This window comes from Oncorhynchus nerka, linkage group LG12, assembly GCF_034236695.1.
Source record: "Oncorhynchus nerka isolate Pitt River linkage group LG12, Oner_Uvic_2.0, whole genome shotgun sequence".
In the NCBI taxonomy this organism is placed as follows: domain Eukaryota; kingdom Metazoa; phylum Chordata; class Actinopteri; order Salmoniformes; family Salmonidae; genus Oncorhynchus; species Oncorhynchus nerka.
The window spans coordinates 9,629,511-9,656,734 of record NC_088407.1 but is presented as its reverse complement, the minus strand read 5'-3'; the positions used below and the strand labels follow the sequence as shown (position 1 = coordinate 9,656,734).

General features: G+C 44.5%; 1 protein-coding gene across 1 annotated transcript in view; it reads left to right on the top strand.

Moving 5' to 3' along the window:
- LOC135574157 (protein phosphatase 1 regulatory subunit 14B-like) overlaps positions 1-21,570 on the top strand; it is a 45,131-nt gene extending 23,561 nt beyond the window's left edge. Inside the window, exons 2-3 of the mRNA XM_065025054.1 lie at positions 20,095-20,211; positions 21,454-21,570. Of these exons, the coding sequence (XP_064881126.1) occupies positions 20,095-20,211; positions 21,454-21,522 (186 nt within the window). The 3' untranslated portion in view covers positions 21,523-21,570. The remainder of the gene's footprint in view (positions 1-20,094; positions 20,212-21,453) is intronic.
- Positions 21,571-27,224: the final 5,654 nt, after the last annotated feature.

The window sequence follows — 27,224 nt, the reverse complement described above, 5'->3', positions numbered from 1 at the left end:
GATAATAGCGGACGATATTGGCAGGCCAATAGGGAAGCAAAAGACTATCCGCTAACTAATTATAGTAAAGCCCCCTTTACTGGCTCAAATAGCCAACTAATCAGCCTGTTACCAAAATGGTGTTTGACCAGATACGATGCTATTTTACAGTAAACAAATTGACAGCAGACTTTCATCTTATATTCAACAAGCACAGCACTTACACAAATGACTGATGATTGGCTGAGAGAAATTGATAAAATGATTGGGGCTGTTTTGTTAGACTTCCGTGCGGCTTTTGACATTATCGATCATAGCTTGCTGCTGGAAAAACGTATGTGTTATGGCTTTACACCTCCTGCTATAATGTGGATAAAGACTTATTCATCTAACAGAACCCAGAGGGTGTTCTTTAATGGAAGCCTCTCAAACATAATCTAGGTAGAATCAGGAATTCCCCAGGGCAGCAGTTTAGGCCCCTTACTTTTTTCAATCTTTACTAACGATATGCCACTGACTTTGAGTAAAGCCAGTGTGTCGATGTATGCGGATGACTCTGCATGTCAGCTACTAGAGTAACTGAAATGACTGCAACACTTAACCTCTCTGGGATATGTGGAACGCTAGCGTCCAAAAGCCAGGGAAAATGCAGAGCGCCAAATTCAAATAAATTACAAGATAGCAAATTAAAGCTACACTTGTTGTGAATCCAGCCAACATGTCAGATTTCAAAAAGGATTTTCGGCGAAAGCAAACGATGCTATTATCTGAGGACAGCACCTCCGTAAACAAAGAGAGAAGCATATTTCAACCCTGCAGGCGCGACACAAAACGCAGAAATAAAGATATATTTCATGCCTTACCTTTGATGAGCTTCTTTTGTTGGCACTCCTATATGTCCCATAAACATCACAAATGGTCCTTTTGTTCCATTAATTCCGTCCATATATATCCAAAATGTCCATTTATTTGGCGAGTTTGATCCAGAAAAACACCGGTTCCAACTTGCGTAATGTGACTACAAAATATCTCAAAAGTTACCTGTAAACTTTGCTAAAACATTTCAAACTACTTTTGTAATACAACTTTAGGTATTTTCTAACGTAAATAATAAATAAAATTGAAGACTGTATAATCTGTGTTCAATACAGGAGGAAAACAAACTGTGGCTGCTCATGCACCTCTATCTAACTACACTTCAAGTGACCCTCGTTCAAGATGGCCGTACTTCTTCATTACACAAAGGAAAAACCTCAACCAATTTCTAAAGACTGTTGACATCCAGTGGAAGTGATAGGAACTGCAAGAAAGTCCATCAGACCATCTGGATTCCCAATGAAAACCCATTGAAAAGAGTGACCTTGAAAAAATCAGAATATTTTGTCCTCGGTTTCGCCTGCTAAATAAATTCTGTTATACTCACAGACATGATTCAAACAGTTTTAGAAACTTCAGAGTGTTTTTGATTAAAATCTACTAATAATATGCATATCTTATCCTCTGGGGATGAGTAGCAGGCAGTTGAATTTGGGCACGCTATTCATCCGGACGTGAAAATGCTGCCCCCTGTCACCAATAAGTTAATAACGAATTGCAGTTAGTTTCAGAATTGGTGCCAAGGAATAAGTTAGTCCTAAATATTTACAAAACTAAAAGCATTGTATATGGGACAAATCCTTCGCTAAACCCTGTAATCTTTTTAAAATGGTATAATTGCCTTTAATTTAGCTTGACCCAGAAAGAGTAGATGCTGCCTTGGCAACAACGAACAGGTATCCATAATACATACAAATAAGACCCACTAACTAAATAATTTTTATCAAAACAGTTTAACCTGTTTTATTTTTTAGTTGTTGCAATAATCACAGATTGTCTTCATCTAGCTGAGTTTTATATAATTGTGTTTTTACGCTTATTGCACATTCATAAAAGACTAGAGAGCGAGTATAACGGTCTTTGGGTAAAATTCTGCGAATTGTAGGTGGTACTGCAATCCCGCTTGAGAAGCTGAGCATTTATTTTCCAGAATCAATGTTCATTGATACTCCTGTTTTTAGTAGTGTCTGTTTTGTGTACCGTATGAGTAGTTGAGACCTAAAAATGGTGTTTTCTTTGGGTAACTTCTCTATTACAGTAAAACAACGTCTCAATGTGTTTTGCTTTCCATATGACCAATTTCTGGTGGACCGAACCTCAAAAGGAAATAGCGAGTTGAAATCGCTTGTCAGAGAGGAAGAAGTGATCTCTCATTTGTGTCGGTGTGAGTGGCAGTGGCAGGGGGAGGGGCTTATAGTGTGTAAACAGGAAGAGGCGACACACACACACCCCAACACACACACACACACACCCCAACACACACCCCAACACACACACACACACTGGACTCTACTCGCACACTCACACATACTTATTACACTAACACCCCAACACACACACACACACACACACACACACTGGACTCTACCCGCACACTCACACATACTTACACCCCAACACACACACACACACACACACTGGACTCTACCCGCACACTCACACATACTTACACCAACACACACACACACACACACACACACACACTGGACTCTACCCGCACACTCACACATACTTACACACACACACACACACACACTGGACTCTACCCGCACACTCACACATACTTACACCAACACACACACACACACACACACACACACACACACACACACACACACACTGGACTCTACCCGCACACTCACACATACTTACACCAACACCCCAACACACCCCAACACACACTCACACATACTTACACCCCAACACACACACACACACACACACACACACACACACACACACACTCACCATATCATCTGCTGCTACTGTCTATCATTTATCCTGTTGTCTAGTCACTTGACCCTGGACCTGTATGTACATAGATACCTCAAGTACCTGGTACCCCTACACATCGACTCAGTACTGGTACTCCCTGTATAGAGCCATGTTATTACCTGGTACTTCCTGTATATAGCCATGTTATTACCTGGTACTTCCTGTAAATAGCCACGTTATTACCTGGTACTTCCTGTATACAGCCATGTTATTAGCTGGTACTTCCTGTATACAGCCATGTTATTACCTGGTACTTCCTGTATACAGCCATGTTATTACCTGGTACTTCCTGTATATAGCCATATTATTACCTGGTACTTCCTGTATATAGCCATGTTATTACATGGTACTTCCTGTATACAGCCATGTTATTACATGGTACTTCCTGTATACAGCCATGTTATTACATGGTACTTCCTGTATATAACCAGGTTATTACCTGATACTTCCTGTATATAGCCATGTTATTACATGGTACTTCCTGTATATAGCCATGTTATTACATGGTACTTCCTGTATATAACCAGGTTATTACCTGATACTTCCTGTATATAGCCATGTTATTACCCGATACTTCCTGTATATAGCCATGTTATTACCTGGTACTTCCTGTATATAGCCATGTTATTACCTGGTACTTCCTGTATACAGCCATGTTATTACATGGTACTTCTTGTATATAACCAGGTTATTACCTGGTACTTCCTGTATATATCCATGTTATTACCTGGTACTTCCTGTATACAGCCATGTTATATTTACTCGTCATTGTTATTTGTTATTCACTGTGTATTTATTCCTTGCGTCACTATTCCCCCCCCCCACACACACAAAAAATATACTCAGCATTATTGGAGAAACACTTGTAAGTAAGCATTTCACGGTTAGTTAGCATTTCACGGTTAGTTAGCATTTCACGGTTAGTTAGCATTTCAGCTGTTGTTTACAAATCCAATTAGGTGTGTGTGTTGTGACAGTAGGTATGACTGTACAGTAGGTATGGCTGTAGATTGTAGGACACATTGTTCTCTCGGTGCGTTTCGGTCCGACCAGCTAACACTGACACGTTACCAGCCGTGCCAGCCTCATGTTGTTCTCATCTTCCCTGGCTGTGTGTGTAACACAAACCCTGTTACAAAAAATGTTGCCTGTCAAGAAATCTGTCAATGTTTTATTTCATTTTTAGAAGCCAGTTCATACAGTTCCTCCTTTACCTGAGTGGCGCAGAGGTCTAAGGCACTACAGACCCTGGTTCGAATCCAGGCTGTATCACAGCGGTCTAAGGCACTACAGACCCTGGTTCGAATCCAGGCTGTATCACAGCGGTCTAAGGCACTACAGACCCTGGTTCGAATCCAGGCTGTATCACAGCGGTCTAAAGCACTGCATCTCAGTACAAGAGGTGTCACTACAGACCCTGGTTCGAATCCAGGCTGTATCACAGCGGTCTGAAGCACTGCATCTCAGTATAAGAGGTGTCACTACAGACCCTGGTTCGAATCCAGGCTGTATCACAGCGGTCTAAGGCACTGCATCTCAGTACAAGAGGTGTCACTACAGTCCCTGGTTCGAATCCAGGCTGTATCACATCCGGCTGTGATTGGGAGTCCCATAGGGCGGTGCACAATTGGCCCAGCATCGTCTGGGTTTTTGCCCGGGGTAGGCCGTCATTATAAATAAGAATTTGTTCTTAACTGACTTTCCTAGTTAAATAAAGGTTAGGCCAAACACAATTGATTTACTGTCTAACGGATCCCCCCCCCCCCCCCAGAAAAGTGAGGCGAGCGAGCAAATTAAAAATATCATTAAGGGGATAAGGAATAACTTTAACATGTTGTCCTCAACTATATGGACGTGAACAATAGGAGAAATATTACATTTCAGACCGATTTTCAGAGTGTTGTTATTAATGCACAAATTAACATGAATAAACATTGATTAACATTAATAAACGGTATTCGCATTGATTGATTGGATGTATAATAGAATGCAATCCATCTTTCTATCATATTCAAAAATTATACTTTTTTTCCCCTAAATGTATAAATGTTTTATCAGTTCATTTGATCTACTTAATTGTAACAAATTCAAGAATTATTGACAATAAACAATTTGTAATCAAGTTAAAATATTGACCCCATAATAATGAGTTCATTACCCGAATGCATCTCTATAGCTGACAGGCGTTAACAAACTACTCGTGCAAATATGAGTCGGCCTCTCCTGGACCAGAGGCCTCTCCTGGACCAGAGGCCTCTCCTGGACCAGAGGCCTCTCCTGGACCAGAGGCCTCTCCTGGACCAGAGGCCTCTCCTGGACCAGAGGCCTCTCCTGGACCAGAGGCCTCTCCTGGACCAGAGGCCTCTCCTGGACCAGAGGCCTCTCACAGACCAGAGGCCTCTCCTGGACCAGAGGCCTCTCCTGGACCAGAGGCCTCTCACAGACCAGAGGCCTTGTAAGAAAGAGGGTCTATAAAGTTAGATCTTAGATTATAACCTTTTATAAGATACACAATGAAGAAAAGAGAAGATAAGTATCAATCTATATAGATCAAGAGGTGTCACTACAGATCCTGGTTCGAATCCAGGCCGTATCAAATTCCAGCCCAGTAACTTCTCACCGCCGCATCCCACTTCGACTGTCTCGCTGCCACCAAAAAAAGACTGATTCTGATGGTGATTTTTTTATATTTTTTATACGGTTTATGCTAATTAGCTTTCAGCGGACATGGACTCTATTGGGTTTCAACAGACAAGATGCACCCTGATTACAGGCAACACACAAGTAATTTTTTATAGTAGGCTAAGAGTATAATAAAATATAACAGAATAAAACGTGAGCCTTGTGTTGATATTTCACAACCGTCGCAGACTTTTGGAGTCATATATTTATATTTTCCACCATAATTTGAAAATAAATTCATAAAAAATCCTACAATGTGATTTTCTGGATTTTTCTTTCTCATTTTGTCTGTCATAGTTGAAGTGGACCTATGATGAAAATTACAGCCCTCTCTCATATTTTTAAGTGGGAGAACTCTCACAATTGGTGGCTGACTAAATACTTTTTTGCCCCACTGTATGTATGTCTATATATATATATATGGATTAAATACAGAAATATTTATCTGTGTGTGTATATATATTTATATACACACACACTCACACACACACGCTAACACACACACACACACACACACACACACACTTCCTGTCTGGTTGACTTCTCTATCTCGGTCTCGTGTGTGTATATAAACACAGAAACCATTAGAATCCTAGTATCAGCTAGTAGCAGCTTTCACTACACCTAGAGACTGTCACCATCACTTGACATAAAAAACCCAATTCCTCAATTTCAACACAGTTACTAAATCCCAATACACTTTCATTATAGGTGTTGCATCAACTTATGTTGTGCACATAGCATGGTTATGTAGGGTTATTTCAAGCGGTGTGTGTGTGTCACTGGTCTATCATGATCTGGGGTCTCCCCGATGGAGAGAATCACGAGATTGAAATTCAGAGAGGTTGAACATTATCAACATTTCCCTTTTTACTGTGGCAAGTGTGATCGCATCAAAGCAAAACGAACTGTGCAAGACATTTTGCTGTAGGCAGAACGCATTGGAGTAGGATTCTATTGCATTGACAGGCACGACCCCTACACAGACCGGTGCGGCATAACCAATCAGAGCTGCAGTAGGCCTATATGCAAATAGACCGTTTGCCATATATGGATCTGTGCCATTTGTGTTGAACTGGACTGTGTTTACAGCATGAGCGGTCGTGAGTAGATGAACTGGACTGTGTTTACACCATGAGCGGCCGTGAGTAGATGAACTGGACTGTGTTTACACCATGAGTGGTCGTGAGTAGATGAACTGGACTGTGTTTACAGCATGAGTGGTCGTGAGTAGATGCACTGGACTGTGTATACAGCATGAGCGGTCGTGAGTAGATGAACTGGACTGTGTATACAGCATGAGCGGTCGTGAGTAGATGCACTGGACTGTGTATACAGCATGAGTGGTCGTGAGTAGATGAACTGGACTGTATACAGCATGAGCGGTCGTGAGTAGATGAACTGGACTGTGTATACAGCATGAGCGGTCATGAGTAGATGAACTGGACTGTGTTAACAACATGAGGAGTCGTGAGTAGATGCACTGGACTGTGTTTACAGCATGAGTGGTCGTGAGTAGATGAACTGGACTGTGTTCACAGCATGAGCGGTCGTGAGTAGATGAACTGGACTGTGTTTACACCATGAGCGGTCGTGAGTAGATGAACTGGACTGTTTAAACATGAGTGGTCGTGAGTAGATGAACTGGACTGTGTATACAGCATGAGCGGTCGTGAGTAGATGCACTGGACTGTGTTAGCAGCATGAGCGGTCGTGAGTAGATGCACTGGACTGTGTTCACAGCATGAGCGGTCGTGAGTAGATGAACTGGACTGTGTTAACAGCATGAGTGGTCGTGAGTAGATGAACTGGACTGTGTTTACAGCATGAGCGGTCGTGAGTAGATGCACTGGACTGTGTATACAGCATGAGCGGTCGTGAGTAGATGAACTGGACTGTGTATACAGCATGAGCGGTCGTGATTAGATGCACTGGACTGTGTATACAGCATGAGCGGTCGTGAGTAGATGAACTGGACTGTGTATACAGCATGAGCGGTCGTGAGTAGATGAACTGGACTGTGTATACAGCATGAGCGGTCGTGAGTAGATGAACTGGACTGTGTTAACAGCATGAGTGGTCGTGAGTAGATGAACTGGACTGTGTTTACAGCATGAGCGGTCGTGAGTAGATGAACTGTGTATACAGCATGAGCTGTGAGTAGATGAACACTGTGTATGAGAGCGGTCGTGAGTAGATGCACTGGACTGTGTATACAGCATGAGCGGTCGTGAGTAGATGAACTGGACTGTGTATACAGCATGAGCGGTCGTGAGTAGATGAACTGGACTGTGTATACAGCATGAGCGGTCATGAGTAGATGAACTGGACTGTGTTAACAACATGAGGAGTCGTGAGTAGATGCACTGGACTGTGTTTACAGCATGAGTGGTCGTGAGTAGATGAACTGGACTGTGTTCACAGCATGAGCGGTCGTGAGTAGATGAACTGGACTGTGAGCGGTAGATGAACTGGACTGTTTAAACATGAGTGGTCGTGAGTAGATGCACTGGACTGTGTATACAGCATGAGCGGTCGTGAGTAGATGAACTGGACTGTGTAGCATGAGCGGTCGAGTAGATGAACTGGACTGTGTATACAGCATGAGCGGTCGTGAGTAGATGAACTGGACTGTGTTAACAGCATGAGTGGTCGTGAGTAGATGAACTGGACTGTGTTTACAGCATGAGCGGTCGTGAGTAGATGCACTGGACTGTGTATACAGCATGAGCGGTCGTGAGTAGATGAACTGGACTGTGTATACAGCATGAGCGGTCGTGAGTAGATGCACTGGACTGTGTATACAGCATGAGAGTAGATGAACTGGACTGTGTATACAGCATGAGCGGTCGTGAGTAGATGAACTGGACTGTGTATACAGCATGAGCGGTCATGAGTAGATGAACTGGACTGTGTTAACAACATGAGGAGTCGTGAGTAGATGCACTGGACTGTGTTTACAGCATGAGTGGTCGTGAGTAGATGAACTGGACTGTGTTCACAGCATGAGCGCGTGAGTAGATGAACTGGACTGTGTTTACACCATGAGCGGTCGAGTAGATGAACTGGACTGTTTAAACATGAGTGGTCGAACTGGACTGTGTATACAGCATGAGCGGTCGTGAGTAGATGCACTGGACTGTGTTAACAGCATGAGCGGTCGTGAGTAGATGCACTGGACTGTGTTCACAGCATGAGCGGTCGTGAGTAGATGAACTGGACTGTGTTAACAGCATGAGTGGTCGTGAGTAGATGAACTGGACTGTGTTTACAGCATGAGCGGTCGTGAGTAGATGCACTGGACTGTGTATACAGCATGAGCGGTCGTGAGTAGATGAACTGGACTGTGTATACAGCATGAGCGGTCGTGAGTAGATGCACTGGACTGTGTATACAGCATGAGCGGTCGTGAGTAGATGAACTGGACTGTGTATACAGCATGAGCGGTCGTGAGTAGATGAACTGGACTGTGTATACAGCATGAGCGGTCATGAGTAGATGAACTGGACTGTGTTAACAACATGAGGAGTCGTGAGTAGATGCACTGGACTGTGTTTACAGCATGAGTGGTCGTGAGTAGATGAACTGGACTGTGTTCACAGCATGAGCGGTCGTGAGTAGATGAACTGGACTGTGTTTACACCATGAGCGGTCGTGAGTAGATGAACTGGACTGTTTAAACATGAGTGGTCGTGAGTAGATGAACTGGACTGTGTATACAGCATGAGCGGTCGTGAGTAGATGCACTGGACTGTGTTAACAGCATGAGCGGTCGTGAGTAGATGCACTGGACTGTGTTCACAGCATGAGCGGTCGTGAGTAGATGAACTGGACTGTGTTAACAGCATGAGTGGTCGTGAGTAGATGAACTGGACTGTGTTTACAGCATGAGCGGTCGTGAGTAGATGCGCTTTTTTTGAGATCATAGTAAGACCTGCATGTACAGTAGCCATGTGTGCACATTTTGTTCATATCCTTTGCTAGTTAGTGAGTTATTAGCCCAGTTATAGATAATCTGTAGTCAGCAATAGGGGAGGGGTTGCTTCCTACAAGAGCACAAAATGTATACATTTCTAGACATCTTTGAAAACCCAGTCAGGTAAAGATGTTTTTTTTTGTCTTAAAGGGGCAGTGTTGTATTAGACAAGCGTGAATAAGCTAAGTAGCCAATAGGCAGAGGGGAGTATAATGTGTCTGATTCTCTGAAATAATGGTGTGGGAATAATAATGCATTTTATTTTGTAAAGTGTCTTGCATCAAACAACACAACACCATGTCCAGTCACCTCCTTGTCTGAAGGACAAGTGGATGAACAGGTTAATGTCAAGCCCTACATTATGATCAAATAGCCACAGCAGCCTACTTGACCACTGTTAAAACTGTAAGCAGCTACAGCCTCAGTGTTCACAGTAAAACTGTAACTTACAAGCAGCTACAGCCTCAGTTAGAGCCTCAGTTTTCACAGTAAAACTGTAAGTTAAAGCAGCTACAGCCTCAGTGTTCACAGTAAAACTGTAACTTAAAGCGGGTACAGCCTCAGTGTTCACAGTAAAACTAACTTTTTAAAGCAGCTACAGCCTCAGTGTTCACAGTAAAACTAACTTTTTAAAGCCGCTACAGCCTCAGTGTTCACAGTAAAACTAACTTTTTAAAGCAGCTACAGCCTCAGTGTTCACAGTAAAACTAACTTTTTAAAGCAGCTACAGCCTCAGTGTTCACAGTAAAACTAACTTTTTAAAGCAGCTACAGCCTCAGTGTTCACAGTAAAACTAACTTTTTAAAGCAGCTATAGCCTCAGTGTTCACAGTAAAACTAACTTTTTAAAGCAGCTACAGCCTCAGTGTTCACAGTAAAACTAACTTTTTAAAGCAGCTACAGCCTCAGTGTTCACAGTAAAACTGTAAGCAGCTACAGCCTCAGTGTTCACAGTAAAACTAACTTTTTAAAGCAGCTACAGCCTCAGTGTTCACAGTAAAACTAACTTTTTAAAGCAGCTACAGCCTCAGTGTTCACAGTAAAACTGTAAGCAGCTACAGCCTCAGTGTTCACAGTAAAACTAACTTTTTAAAGCAGCTACAGCCTCAGTGTTCACAGTAAAACTAACTTTTTAAAGCAGCTATAGCCTCAGTGTTCACAGTAAAACTAACTTTTTAAAGCAGCTACAGCCTCAGTGTTCACAGTAAAACTGTAAGCAGCTACAGCCTCAGTGTTCACAGTAAAACTAACTTTTTAAAGCAGCTACAGCCTCAGTGTTCACAGTAAAACTAACTTTTTAAAGCAGCTACAGCCTCAGTGTTCACAGTAAAACTAACTTTTTAAAGCAGCTATAGCCTCAGTGTTCACAGTAAAACTAACTTTTTAAAGCAGCTACAGCCTCAGTGTTCACAGTAAAACTAACTTTTTAAAGCAGCTATAGCCTCAGTGTTCACAGTAAAACTAACTTTTTAAAGCAGCTACAGCCTCAGTGTTCACAGTAAAACTAACTTTTTAAAGCAGCTACAGCCTCAGTGTTCACAGTAAAACTGTAACTTAAAGCGGAGTTTACCTAAAGAACGGACGGGCGGGTCTAGAGGCGGGGCTAGAGGCGGGGCTAGAGGCGGGGCTAGAGGCGGGGCTAACACATTACACAAAGACCTTTTAGGGATTCACACATCTATATTTGTCTTAAAATATTGTTTAATTTCCTTTTGTAAAGTAATAACGTTTAAAAAAAAATATTATTACATTTGTGAAAATGAAATTTGGCCAAAATAATAAATAAATCAATAATTATAATCCAGTACATCTCTTCATAGTGGTTCCAAGTCTCCATGATAGGGTCAATTCTTCATAAATATGATCAATTATAAATCTACTGATTTCTTGCAAAAATACTTTACATGAGTACAATCAACGGGGGTAATGGAAGGTGAGTTCTGAGGGTCTAGTCATGAGTCAACAGGGGTAATGGAAGATGAGTTCTGAGGGTCTAGTCATGAGTCAACAGGGGTAATGGAAGGTGAGTTCTGAGGGTCTAGTCATGAGTCAACAGGGGTAATGGAAGGTGAGTTCTGAGGGTCTAGTCATGAGTCAACAGGGGTAATGGAAGGTGAGTTCTGAGGGTCTAGTCATGAGTCAACAGGGGTAATGGAAGGTGAGTTCTGAGGGTCTAATCATGACTCAACGGGGGTAATGGAAGGTGAGTTCTGAGGGTCTAGTCATGACTCAACAGGGGTAATGGAAGGTGAATTCTGAGGGTCTAGTCATGAGTCAACAGGGGTAATGGAAGGTGAGTTCTGAGGGTCTAGTCATGAGTCAACAGGGGTAATGGAAGGTGAATTCTGAGGGTCTGGTCATGTGTCAACAGGGGTAATGGAACGTGAGTTCTGAGGGTCTAGTCATGAGCCAACAGGGGTAATGGAAGGTGAGTTCTGAGGGTCTAGTCATGAGCCAACAGGGAAGTGAGTTCTGAGGATCTTTACACAATCCTGAATAATGAAGCAACACCTGAGGTAATGGCATCCTAAAATGATTGGAGCATTTTTAGTTGTACATGATACAGTCCAGACTAGAGTCAGTATGAGAGAGGAGATAACATGATACAGTCCAGACTCCCAGACTCCCAGTGGTTCCTCGGGACAGACTAGTGCCAGCCGTGAGTGAAGTGGAGCGGGCATAGTGCTCTCGGTCTATAATGGGACATCTGTGGCGTTGATAGACAGACTTGATCCTCTGTCGATAGACAACGTTTGTCAGAAGTACTGAATGTCACAAAACATCTTACACACATAAAACGCTGCTATGCACTGCCTCTTGACTCACATCTACACAACACACACACTGACCAAGATAACAACACACTGACCAAGATAACAACACACTGACCAAGATAACAACACACTGACCAAGATAACAACACTCTGACCAAGATAACAACACTCTGTCCTGTAGATACACTCTGACCAAGATAACAACACTCTGACCAAGATAACAACACTGACCAAGATAACAACACTGACCAAGATAACAACACTCTGACCAAGATAACAACACTCTGACCAAGATAACAACACTCTGACCAAGATAACAACACACTGACCAAGATAACAACACACTGACCAAGATAACAACACACTGACCAAGATAACAACACACTGACCAAGATAACAACACTCTGACCAAGATAACAACACTCTGTCCTGTAGATACACACTGACCAAGATAACACTCTGTCCTGTAGATGCACTCTGACCAAGATAACAACACTCTGACCAAGATAACAACACTCTGTCCTGTAGATACACACTGACCAAGATAACACTCTGTCCTGTAGATACACACTGACCAAGATAACAACACTCTGTCCAAGATAACAACACACTGACCAAGATAACAACACTGTCCTGTAGATGACCAAGATAACAACACTCTGTCCTGATAACAACACACTGACCAAGATAACAAGATACACTCTGACCAAGATAACACTCTGTCCTGTAGATACACACTGACCAAGATAACAACACACTGACCAAGATAACAACACTCTGTCCTGTAGATACACACTGACCAAGATAACACTCTGTCCTGTAGATACACACTGACCAAGATAACAACACTCTGACCAAGATAACAACACTCTGTCCTGTAGACACACACTGACCAAGATAACAACACTCTGTCTTGTAGATACACACTGACCAAGATAACAACACTCTGTCCTGTAGATACACTCTGACCAAGATAACAACACTCTGTCCTGTAGATACACTCTGACCAAGATAACACTCTGTCCTGTAGATACACACTGACCAAGATAACAACACACTGACCAAGATAACAACACACTGACCAAGATAACAACACACTGACCAAGATAACAACACTCTGTCCTGTAGATACACACTGACCAAGATAACAACACACTGACCAAGATAACAACACTCTGACCAAGATAACAACACTCTGACCAAGATAACAACACTATGTCCTGTAGATACACACTGACCAAGATAAAAACACACTGACCAAGATAACACTCTGTCCTGTAGACACACACTGACCAAGATAACAACACTCTGTCCTGTAGACACACACTGACCAAGATAACAACACACTGACCAAGATAACAACACACTGACCAAGATAACAACACTCTGTCCTGTAGATACACTCTGACCAAGATAACAACACTCTGACCAAGATAACAACACTCTGTCCTGTAGATACACACTGACCAAGATAACAACACACTGACCAAGATAACAACACACTGACCAAGATAACAACACACTGACCAAGATAACAACACTCTGACCTGTAGATACACTCTGACTAAGATAACAACACACTGACCAAGATAACAACACTCTGACCAAGATAACAACACTCTGACCAAGATAACAACACTATGTCCTGTAGATACACACTGACCAAGATAACAACACACTGACCAAGATAACACTCTGTCCTGTAGACACACACTGACCAAGATAACAACACTCTGTCCTGTAGACACACACTGACCAAGATAACAACACACTGACCAAGATAACAACACTCTGTCCTGTAGATACACTCTGACCAAGATAACAACACTCTGACCAAGATAACAACACTCTGTCCTGTAGATACACACTGACCAAGATAACAACACACTGACCAAGATAACAACACACTGACCAAGATAACAACACTCTGACCAAGATAACAACACTCTGTCCTGTAGACACACACTGACCAAGATAACAACACTCTGTCCTGTAGATACACACTGACCAAGATAACAACACTCTGTCCTGTAGATACACTCTGACCAAGATAACAACACTCTTTCCTGTAGATACACACTGACCAAGATAACAACACTCTTTCCTGTAGATACACACTGACCAAGATAACAACACTCTGTCCTGTAGATACACTCTGACCAAGATAACACTCTGTCCTGTAGATACACACTGACCAAGATAACAACACTCTGTCCTGTAGACACACACTGACCAAGATAACAACACTCTGTCCTGTAGATACACACTGACCAAGATAGCAACACTCTGTCCTGTAGATACACTCTGACCAAGATAACACTCTGTCCTGTAGATACACACTGACCAAGATAACAACACTCTGACCTGTAGACACACACTGACCAAGATAACAACACACTGACCAAGATAACAACACTCTGTCCTGTAGATACACTCTGACCAAGATAACAACACTCTGACCAAGATAACAACACTCTGTCCTGTAGACACACACTGACCAAGATAACAACACTCTGTCCTGTAGATACACTCTGACCAAGATAACACTCTGTCCTGTAGATACACTCTGACCAAGATAACACTCTGTCCTGTAGATACACACTGACCAAGATAACAACACACTGACCAAGATAACAACACTCTGTCCTGTAGATACACACTGACCAAGATAACACTCTGTCCTGTAGATACACACTGACCAAGATAACAACACTCTGTCCTGTAGATACACACTGACCAAGATAACAACACACTGACTAAGATAACAACACTCTGACCAAGATAACAACACTCTGTCCTGTAGATACACACTGACCAAGATAACACTCTGTCCTGTAGATACACACTGACCAAGATAACAACACTCTGTCCTGTAGACACACACTGACCAAGATAACAACACTCTGTCCTGTAGACATAGACATGTGATTGTTAGAAATACACTCTACTGTAGACGCCGGTAGAGAAAGTTCTCTACAATGATTCTCTCTTTGACCCTCTCCTTCCCTTGTTTGCTCTCGTTCTCTCGCTCTCTCTCACTTTCTCGTGCTCTCTCTGTCTTGTGCTCTCTCTCGTGCTCTCTCTGTCTTGTGCTCTCTCTCTCTCTCGTTCCCTCTCTCGTGCTCTCTCTCGTTCCCTCTCTCGTGCTCTCTCTCGTTCCCTCTCTCGTGCTCTCTCTCTCGTTCCCTCTCGTGCTCTCTCTCTCGTTCCCTCTCTCGTGCTCTCTCTAGTTCCCTCTCTCGTGCTCTCTCTAGTTCCCTCTCTCGTGCTCTCTCTAGTTCCCTCTCTCGTGCTCTCTCTAGTTCCCTCTCTCGTGCTCTCTCTAGTTCCCTCTCTCGTGCTCTCTCTAGTTCCCTCTCTCGTGCTCTCTCTAGTTCCCTCTCTCTCGCTCTCTCTCTCTCTCTCGCTCCCTCTCTCTCGTTCCCTCTCTCGTGGTCTCTCTCTCGTTCCCTCTCTCGTGCTCTCTCTCTCGTTCCCTCTCTCGTGCTCTCTCTCTCGTTCCCTCTCTCGTGCGCTCTCTCTCGGTCCCTCTCTCGTGCGCTCTCTCTCGGTCCCTCTCTCGTGCTCTCTCTCATTCCCTCTCTAGTTCTCTCTCTCGTGCTCTCTCTCGTGCTCTCTAGTTCTCTCTCTTGTGCTCTCTCGTTCTCTCTCTCGTTCCCTCTCGTTCTCTCTCGTTCCCTCTCTCGTGCTCTCTCTCTCTCGTTCTCTCTCATTCCCTCTCGCTCTCGTTCCCTCTCTCGTGCTCTCTCGTTCCCTCTCATTCCCTCTCGCTCTCGTTCCCTCTCGCTCTCGTTCCCTCTCTCGTGCTCTCTCGTTCCCTCTCTCGTGCTCTCGCTCGCTTGTGCTCTCGCTGCCTCTGTCGCTCTGTCCTGTGCCTCTTTCTCTCTTGGTGCCACCCTCCCCCAGCTCTCTTGGTAACCCCCCCCCCCCTTCCTCCAGCTCTCTTTTTCTGACTTACTGACTGACTGGTAGCACATGTTGTGTGGAACATTCTTTGTGTCGGCTTACCTCACTCTCACCCCAGCTTCTCTGTGTGTGTGTGTGTGTGTGTGTGTGTCGCCTCTCTGTTAGGCTCTGCCGCTCTGATTAAATCCCTTATATCTACTTAGCTCTAACACACACGGTTCCCCTCCTTCCTTTACCCTAGCTAAATGCATTTACTCAGTTTGAATTTCTCTGTGTGTGTGTGTGTGTGTGTGTGTGTGTGTGTGTGTGTGTGTGTGTGTGTGTGTGTGTGTTAGGATAAAGGACAGAGAGAGAGAAGTGTGGCTACATCTCTGTGTATTTGAGCGTCAGCAATGTGCTTGCCTTGGCCTGCGTGTGTGTCAATGCGCCTGTGTGCTGTGTGTGGCCTGTAGGCAGGTGCAGTGACAGCTGGCTTGGGCAGCCCTAACCGAGGGGGAGGATGAGGGGGAGAGAGAGAACCGAGGGGAGGATGGGGGGGGTGAGAGGGAGAGAACCGAGGGGGAGGATGAGGGGGAGAGAGAGAGAACTGAGGGGGAGGATGAGGGGGAGAGAAGCAAGGGGGAGGATGAGAGAGAGAGAGAAGCGAGGGGGAGGATCAGGGGGAGAGAGAGAACCGAGGGGAGCGAGAGAACTGAGGGGGAGGATGAGGGGGAGAGAGAACCGAGGGGAGGATGAGGGGTGAGAGAGAGAGAAGCGAGGGGAGGATGAGGGGGGAGAGAGAGAAGCGAGGGAGAGGATGAGGGGGAGAGAGGGAACCGAGGGGAGGATCAGGGGAGGATGAGGGGGAGAGAGAGAGAAGCGAGGGGGAGGATGAGGAAACCGAGGGGGAGGATCAGGGGGAGAGAGGGAACCGAGGGGGAGGATCAGGGGGGAGAGGGAACCGAGGGGGAGGATGAGGGGGAGAGAGAGGGAACCGAGGGGGAGGATGAGGGGGAGAGAGAGAGAAGCGAGGGGGAGGATGAGGGGGAGAGAGGGAACCGAGGGGGAGGATGAGGGGGAGAGAGAGAGAAGCGAGGGGGAGGATGAGGGGGAGAGAGAACCGAGGGGGAGGATGAGGGGGAGAGAGAGAACCGAGGGGGGAGAGAGAGAAAAGGAGTGAGAGACATGACAGATTATAGATAGAAAGAGAAAACACTCGAAAACGAGAATTATTTTGGAACTTTTGAGTGTAATTTGTGAGTTTACTGTTCATTTGTATTGTTTATTTCAGTTTTGTTAATTTAATTCACTTGCTTTATCAATGTAAACACATGTTTCCCAAGCCAATAAAGCCCTTATTGAATTGAGAGAGAGAACATCATGGAAGAAAGGATCTGCTCCTGTGATTGGTTGTTGGAGGAAAAAGCCATGGAAACGTATTTATATCCTGAGGGGAGGAGAGGGAGAGAGATTGGGGGGAGAGGAGAGGGAGAGAGATAATGGGGGGGATAGAGAGATGGAGAGAGAGAGGATGGAGGAGAGAGAAAGAGAGATGAGGAAGAGGGGAAAGAGAGGGAGATGGGAGAGACAAAAAGAGATGTGGGGAAAAGAGAGGGAGATGGGAGAGACAAAAAGAGGTGTGGGGAAAAGAGAGGGAGATGGGAGAGACATAAAGAGATGTGGGGAAAAGAGAGGGAGATGGGAGAGACAAAAAGAGATGTGGGGAAAAGAGGGAGATGGGAGAGACAAAAAGAGATGTGGGGAAAAGAGGGAGAAAGTCAGAGGAGAGAGAATCAAACAGAGGGAGACATAATAGTCATTAGAAATCTGAGATGGAGGGATAAAAATAGAAAAGAGGTCAGAGAGAGGAGACCAATTAAGCGTAGAAAATAGTCACGTATTCTAGAACACATATGGGTTGTGAAATAGTATTGTATTCTAGAACACATATGGGTTGTGAAATAGTATTGTATTCTAGAACACATATGGGTTGTGAAATAGTATTGTATTCTAGAACACATATGGGTTGAGAAATAGTCATGTATTCTAGAACACATATGGGTTGAGAAATAGTCACGTATTCTAGAACACATATGGGTTGAGAAATAGTCATGTATTCTAGAACACATATGGGTTGAGAAATAGTCACGTATTCTAGAACACATATGGGTTGAGAAATAGTCATGTATTCTAGAACACATATGGGTTGAGAAATAGTAATGTATTCTAGAACACATATGGGTTGAGACACATATGGGTTGAGAAATAGTCATGTATTCTAGAACACATTTGGGTTGAGAAATAGTCATGTATTCTAGAACACATATGGGTTGAGAAATAGTAATGTATTCTAGAACACATATGGGTTGAGACACATATGGGTTGAGAAATAGTCATGTATTCTAGAACACATTTGGGTTGAGAAATAGTCCTGTATTCTAGAACACATATGGGTTGAGAAATAGTCATGTATTCTAGAACACATTTGGGTTGCGTCTAGATGTCGACCGATTTAATTGGCATGGCTGATTTTAATTTAGGGCGGATTTCAAGTTTTCATAACCATCGATAATCGGCCTTTTTGGACGCTGATTATATTGCATTCCACGAGGAGAATGCGTGGCGGGGTGACCCGAACCCGGACGACGCTGGGAACATGCTGCGCCGCCCTATGGGGCTCCCAATCACGGCCGGTTGTGATACAGCCTGGATCCTTGGTGGAAACCTGCTCCAGAGCGCTGAGTACATCAGACTGGGGCGAAGGTTCACCTTCCAACAGGACAACGACCCTAAGCACACAGACAAGACAACGCAGGAGTGGCTTTGGGACAAGTCTCTAAATGTCCTTGAGTGGCCCAGTCAGAGCCCGGACTTGAACCCGATCGAACATCTCTGGAGAGAACTGAAAATAGCTGTGCAGCGACGCTCCCCATCCAACCTGACAGAGCTTGAGAGGATCTGCTGAGAGGAATGGGAGAAACTCCCCAAATACAGGTGTACCAAGCTTGTAGCTTCATACCAAGAAGACTCTAGGCTGTAATCCCTGTCAAAGGTGCTTCAACAAAGTGCTGAGTGAAGGGTCTGAATACTTATGGAAATGTGATCTTTTCAGGTTTTTGTGTGAAACATTTAAAAAAAAAATTTTTACTTTGTCATTATGGGGTATTGTGATGTCGTGATTGGGTATTGTGATGTCATTGGGGAGTATTGTAATGCCATTATGGAGTATTGTGATGTCATTATGGAGTATCGTGATGTCATTATGGAGTATTGTGATGTCATTATGGAGTATTGTGATGTCATTATGGAGTATCGTGATGTCATTATGGAGTAATGTGATGTCATTATGGAGTATTGTGATGTCATTATGGAGTATCGTGATGTCATTATGGAGTATCGTGATGTCATTATGGAGTATTGTGATGTCATTATGGAGTATCGTGATGTCATTATGGAGTATCGTGATGTCATTATGGAGTATCGTGATGTCATTATGGAGTATCGTGATGTCATTATGGAGTATCGTGATGTCATTATGGAGTATTGTGATGTCATTATGGAGTGATGTCATTATGGAGTATCGTGATGTCATTATGGAGTATCGTGATGTCATTATGGAGTATCGTGATGTCATTATGGAGTATTGTGATGTCATTATGGAGTATCGTGATGTCATTATGGAGTATCGTGATGTCATTATGGAGTATCGTGATGTCATTATGGAGTATTGTGATGTCATTATGGAGTATTGTGATGTCATTATGGAGTATTGTGTGTGTATATTTGATGAGTAATAAAAACAATAGATTTTTTTTTTTTTAAAGGCATAACAAATTGTGGGGGAAAAGTCCAGGGTTCTGAATCATTTCTGACGGCATCGTAGATGTTGTTCCTCATCCCTCCCTCCCTCTTTTTCCTTGAATGACAGGAGGAGGCTATACCAGAGTTGGAGATAGATGTGGATGAGCTGCTGGACATGCCTAGCGATGACGACAGAGGAGCCAGAGTTAAAGATCTGCTGGTAGACTGTTACAAACCTACTGAGGTACGTCAGTCCCACCGCCAGAGGACCGCAATGGAAATACATGTTTACGTCTTATCCTGAATCATTTAAAAACATTGTATTCATGGTTGAATTGTGGTTTTTATTTGTTTGGGAACCATACCAAGCACACCAACATAGAAATATGAAAACTAGAACACACCCCCCCTAGTCACGCACTGACCTACAATACCAAGGGCTCTCCGTGGTCAGGGCGTGACAACTAACACCTATCCAATTCATTTATCAGGGCTCACCTGGTGTCCCAGGTCTGAATCTGTCCCTTAATAGAGGGAGAGGATGAAAAACCATCTGTGTTTCGGCCCTCCAGGACCGACATTAAACAGCCTTGTTTTAGGTCTATGTGAGGTACAGTGCCTTGCGAAAGTATTCGGCCCCCTTGAACTTTGCGACCTTTTGCCACATTTCAGGCTTCAAACATAAAGAGAGAGAGTTTACATAGAGAGTTTGCTGCACTGAAAGTAAAGGGGCTGAATAATTTTGCACGCCCAATTTTTCAGTTTTTGATTTATTAAAAAAGTTTGAAATATCCAATAAATGTCGTTCCACTTCATGATTGTGTCCCACTTGTTGTTGATTCTTCACAAAAAAATACAGTTTTATATCTTTATGTTTGAAGCCTGAAATGTGGCAAAAGGTCGCAAAGTTCAAGGGGGCCGAATATTTTCGCAAGGCACTGTACATAAGGGGCTTGCTGTTGTTTCTGGACGGTCCTCTGTCGCTCTTTGAGTCCACCATTTTGTCTGTTGTCGCGGCAGAATCAGAATTCTTTAGGTAACATTTATAAATAAGATGTTTTATTCATTTTATTGCATTTCTTTGTATGTTTTGATTTTGTACTAATGGTGTGTTTTGTCCCTCTTCTCTCCCACTAGGATGTTGTTTCTAATGGTGTGTTTTGTCCCTCTTCTCTCCCTGTAGGTGGTTGTTTCTAATGGTGTGTTTTGTCCCTCTTCTCTCCCCCCACTAGGATGTTGTTTCTAATGGTGTGTTTTGTCCCTCTTCTCTCCCACTAGGATGTTGTTTCTAATGGTGTGTTTTGTCCCTCTTCTCTCCCACTAGGATGTTGTTTCTAATGGTGTGTTTTGTCCCTCTTCTCTCCCACTAGGATGTTGTTTCTAATGGTGTGTTTTGTCCCTGTAGGTGGTTGTTTCTAACGGTGTGTTTTGTCCCTGTAGGTGGTTGTTTCTAACGGTGTGTTTTGTCCCTCTTCTCTCCCTGTAGGACTTTGTGTCTGGTCTGCTGGATAAGATACGTGGCATGCAGAAACTCACCACCCCCCAGAAGAAATAACCTCAACCCTGAGTCACCCCTCCTCCTCACCCCCTGCCTCCTCTCTCCTCCCACTAGGATGTTGTCTCTACTCCAACCTCACCCCCTGTAGAAACAGGAGCTTTGTCCCTCTTCCTCCCACTAGGATGAGGAGTTTCTAACGAGGAGTAAGATAGGTGATTGAAGCAGCCAATCAGATCCAAGCAGGGTGTATGATGTCATATCCTGTGATTTTTTTTATTTTAATGCTTTATTTAGTTTACATTTATTTTATTTTGTATTTTTTTTTGTATTGTTGTTAAATAATCAAACGATCGGTCATATTTCTCATGTTAATGAGTGAACATAGCATACTATAATGATGCTGTAAGCCAAGCCCAGGATATATTCTGAGTTTTAGTAGCCAAGCCCAGGATATATTTCTAATGGTGTGTTTTGTCCAAGGTGGTTATATATTCTGAGTTTTTGTCCCTGTAGGTGGTATTTCTGAGTTTTTTTGTCCCTAGCCAAGCCCAGGATATATTCTGAGTTTTAAGATACGTGGCATGCAGAAACCACAGGATATATTCTGACCCCCTGTTTTCCCACCTCCCTCTCTCAGCCAACCTCACCCCAAGAAATTCAGGAGCTTTTAGAGATAGAGGAGAGGATATATTCTTGAGTTTTCAGATAAGCAGGGTGTAGGATATATTCTGAGTTTTTTTTTATTTTAATGCCATTTAGCATTTATTTTATTTTGTATTTTTTTTGTATTTCTGAGTTTTAAATAATCAAACGATCGGTCATATTTCTGAGTTTTAGTAGCCATGTTATTCTGAGTTTTAGAACATAGCAGGATATATTCTGAGTTTTAGTAGCCAAGCCCAGGATATATTCTGAGTTTTAGTAGCCAAGCCCAGGATATATTCTGAGTTTTAGTAGCCAAGCCCAGGATATATTCTGAGTTTTAGTAGCCAAGCCCAGGATATATTCTGAGTTTTAGTAGCCAAGCCCAGGATATATTCTGAGTTTTAGTAGCCAAGCCCAGGATATATTCTGAGTTTTAGTAGCCAAACCCAGGATATATTCTGAGTTTTAGTAGCCAAGCCCAGGATATATTCTGAGTTTTAGTAGCCAAACCCAGGATATATTCTGAGTTTTAATAGCCAAACCCAGGATATATTCTGAGTTTTAATAGCCAAACCCAGGATATATTCTGAGTTTTAATAGCCAAGCCCAGGATATATTCTGAGTTTTAATAGCCAAGCCCAGGATATATTCTGAGTTTTAGTAGCCAAACCCAGGATATATTCTGAGTTTTAATAGCCAAACCCAGGATATATTCTGAGTTTTAGTAGCCAAGTAGGAGAGGGAGGGAGGAGGGGAGGGAGGAGGAGGGGGGGGGGCACTGGGTAGTGGAAAATGTGTCTGAATGTGTTCATCCAAATATCCACACACACACACACACACACTCAGGGAACAGCAGAAACACAGACCACAGCTGCTGTTCCTTCACACGCTCACACAGATGTGAACACTGGTCCACACACATAAACACACACTGGCGCCCTCTCGTCAACACACACACGGGAAAGAGGTGGTGGTGGGGGAGGGGGGGTATAATCATTGAGAGAGAGATAAATGGAGAAAAAGAGAGAGAATCAGAGGTCTTACTCTTCCTGGCTTGGCTGCCTCACAAGGCCTTATTGTTGCCAATCATGCAGCTCTCTCACTCACCCCATGTCTCTCTTTTGCCCCTCCATCCCTCTCTCCCTCCTTCCTACCCTCCATCCCTCTCTCCCTCCTTCCCACCCTCCATCCCTCTCTCCCTCTCTCCCTCCTTCCCACCCTCCATCCCTCTCTCCCTCCTTCCCACCCTCCATCCCTCTCTCCCTCCTTCCCACCCTCCATCCCTCTCTCCCTCCTTCCCACCCTCCATCCCTCTCTCCCTCCCTCTGTCCTTCCCACCCTCCATCCCTCTCTCCCTCCCTCCCTCCATCCCTCCCTCCCTCCTTCCCACCCTCCATCCCTCTCTCCCTCCCTCTGTCCTTCCCACCCTCCATCCCTCTCTCCCTCCCTCTGTCCTTCCCACCCTCCATCCCTCTCTCCCTCCTTCCCTCTCTCCCTCCATCTCTCTCTCCTTCCCTCTTCCTCCCTCTGTCCTTCCAACCCTCCTTCCCTCTCTCCCTCCTTCCCTCTCTCCCTCCATCTCTCTCTCCCTTCCCTCTCCCTCCCTCTGTCCTTCCCACCCTCCTTCCCTCTCTCCCTCCATCTCTCTCTCCTTCCCTCTCCCTCCCTCTGTCCTTCCCACCCTCCTTCCCTCTCCCCCCTCCTTCCTTCCCACCCTCCATCCCTCTCCCTCCTTCCCACCCCCCTTCCCTCTCTCCCTCCATCTCTCTCTCCTTCCCTCTCCCTCCCTCTGTCCTTCCCACCCTCCATCCCTCTCTCCCTCCATCCCCCTCTCCCTCATCCCTCTCTCCCTCCTTCCCACCCTCCATCCCTCTCTCCCTCCATCCCTCTCTCCCTCCTTCCCACCCTCCATCCCGCTCTCCCACCCTCCTTCCCTCTCTCCCTCCTTCCCTCTCCCTCTCTCTCTCCCTCCTTCCCACCCTCCATCCCTCTCTCCCTCCCTCCTTCCCACCCTCCATCCCTCTCTCCCTCCCTCCTTCCCACCCTCCTTCCCTCTCTCCCTCCTTCCCTCTCTCCCTCCTTCCCTCTCTCCCTCCATCCCCTCTCTCTCCCTCCTTCCCTCTCCCTCTCTCTCTCCCTCCTTCCCACCCTCCATCTCTCTCTCCCTCCTTCCCTCTCTCCCTCCATCCCTCTCTCCCTCCTTCCCTCTCCCTCTCTCTCTCCCCTTCCCACCCTCCTTCCCTCCCTCCTTCCCTCTCTCCCTCCTTCCCTCTCTCCCTCCTTCCCTCTCTCCCTCCATCCCTCTCTCCCTCCTCCCTCTCCCTCTCCCTCTCTCCCTCCTTCCCACCCTCCTTCCCTCTCTCCCTCCTTCCCTCTCTCCCCTCCTTCCCTCTCTCCCTCCATCCCTCCTTCCATCTCTCTCTCCCTCCTTCCCACCCTCCATCTCTCTCTCCCTCCTTCCCACCCTCCTTCCCTCTCTCCCTCCTTCCCACCCTCCTTCGCGTCATCCAGCTCTCTCCTTCCATCCCTCTATCTGTTGTTTAATAACTGACGTTGCCTTAGGTCTATATTGAAGTTACAAACCAAATAAAAGGAGACGTCCATTTTTAACAACAATTTTTAAAAAATTAATAAAAAATAAAAAAACACAATGTTTTTCTCTTTGACTCATCCTCTTTTTTTAAAAGGATGATCCTGTGGTTGTTTAGGAAACGGAGGTCATCTAGAGGTCATCTAGACCTCTTTACGTTGTTTAGATGTGAATATCTATTCTAGGTCAATTATTACTGTGTGTACTATTATGATACCTGGGTCTCATCCCAAATGGCCCCCTATTCCCTGTATAGTGCACTACTTTAGACCAGGGCTGGCACCCTATTCCCTATGTAGTGCACTACTTTAGACCAGGCCTGGCACCCTATTCCCTATATAGGGCACTACTTTAGACCAGGGCTGGCACCCTATTCCCTATATAGGGCACTACTTTAGACCAGGGCTGGCACCCTATTCCCTATATAGGGCACTACTTTAGACCAGGGCTGGCACCCTATTCCCTATATAGGGCACTACTTTAGACCAGGGCTGGCACCCTATTCCCTATATAGGGCACTACTTTAGACCAGGGCTGGCACCCTATTCCCTATATAGGGCACTACTTTAGACCAGGGTTGGCACCCTATTCCCTATATAGGGCACTACTTTAGACCAGGTTACTTACCTATGGGTTGTCGGGGCTCGGACATGGTTACTTACCTATGGGTTGTTATGGCTCGGACATGGTTACTTACCTATGGGTTGTTATGGCTCGGACATGGTTACTTACCTATGGGTTGTCAGGGCTCGGACATGGTTACTTACCTATGGGTTGTTATGGCTCGGACATGGTTACTTACCTATGGGTTGTTATGGCTCGGACATGGTTACTTACCTATGGGTTGTCAGGGCTCGGACATGGTTACTTACCTATGGGTTGTTATGGCTCGGACATGGTTACTTACCTATGGGTTGTTATGGCTCGGACATGGTTCCTTACCTATGGGTTGTTATGGCTCGGACATGGTTCCTTACCTATGGGTTGTTATGGCTCGGACATGGTTACTTACCTATGGGTTGTCAGGGCTCGGACATGGTTACTTACCTATGGGTTGTTATGGCTCGGACATGGTTACTTACCTATGGGTTGTTATGGCTCGGACATGGTTACTTACCTATGGGTTGTTACTTACAGTACTAACCTAGGGGCTGTGGTCTAAAGTAGTGCCCTATATACGGAATAGGGTGCCAGTCCTGGTCTAAAGTAGTGAACTATATAGGGAATAGTGTGCCAGCCCTGTTCTAAAGTAGTGCACTATATAGGGAATAGGGTGCCAGTCCTGGTCTAAAGTAGTGCACTATATAGGGAATAGGGCCCTGGTCTAAAGTGGTGCACTATATAGGGAATAGGGTGCCAGCTCTGGTCTAAAGTAGTGCACTATATAGGGAATAGGGTGCCAGCCCTGGTCTAAAGTAGTGCCCTATATAGGGAATAGGGCTCTGGTCTAAAGTAGTGCCCTATATAAGGAATAGGGCTCTGGTCTAAAGTAGTGCCCTATATAGGGAATAGGGCTCTGGTCTAAAGTAGTGCCCTATATAGGGAATAGGGCTCTGGTCTAAAGTAGAATAGGGAATAGGGCTCTGGTCTAAAGTAGTGCCCTATATAAGGAATAGGGCTCTGGTCTAAAGTAGTGCCCTATATAGGGAATAGGGCTCTGGTCTAAAGTAGTGCACTATATAGGGAATAGGGCTCTGGTCTAAAGTAGTGCCCTATATAGGGAATAGGGCTCTGGTCTAAAGTAGTGCCCTATATAAGGAATAGGGCTCTGGTCTAAAGTAGTGCCCTATATAGGGAATAGGGCTCTGGTCTAAAGTAGTGCCCTATATAGGGAATAGGGCTCTGGTCTAAAGTAGTGCCCTATATAAGGAATAGGGCTCTGGTCTAAAGTAGTGCCCTATATAGGGAATAGGGAGCCATTTGAGAAGGGGCCCCTGATAGACTGTTGTTGGAATGTGTCAGACATTTTTTTTTTTACTGTGCGACAACGTTGAATATTGAAATGCAGTTTTAGAAGTGTTTTAATAAGAAAGAAAAGAAAGAAACTGAAGGACAGAAATGTAGCGATGGGTTTTGATGTTTTACCACAATGCTGTTACACTTTTATGCAACTTCAATAAAACAATACATGTTAATATGTGTGTGTGTGTGTGTGTGTGTGTGTGTGTGTGTGTTCATGTGGTGGGTGTGACAACACAGCATGACACTGGAAATGGGGGGGGGGGTTAAAAAAAAAACTCAAGTAGCTTGTTTTTTTCCCCGGGACAAAGTCCCCTGCAAATGCCAATAGAATATAATGGGCCTACAGTGGCATCTTCCTCTTCAGCTCTCCGGATCATCATCATCATCGTCGGCCTGTAATCCACGCCTAATAATAAGTCCATCTCACATTTATAATGTGCTGTACACTGAACCAAACATGTCAAAGTGTTGGTCCCATGTTTCATGAACTGAAATATAAAATCACACAAAAAAAAACTTATTTCTCTCAAATTTTTGTCCACAAATTTGTTTACATCCCCTG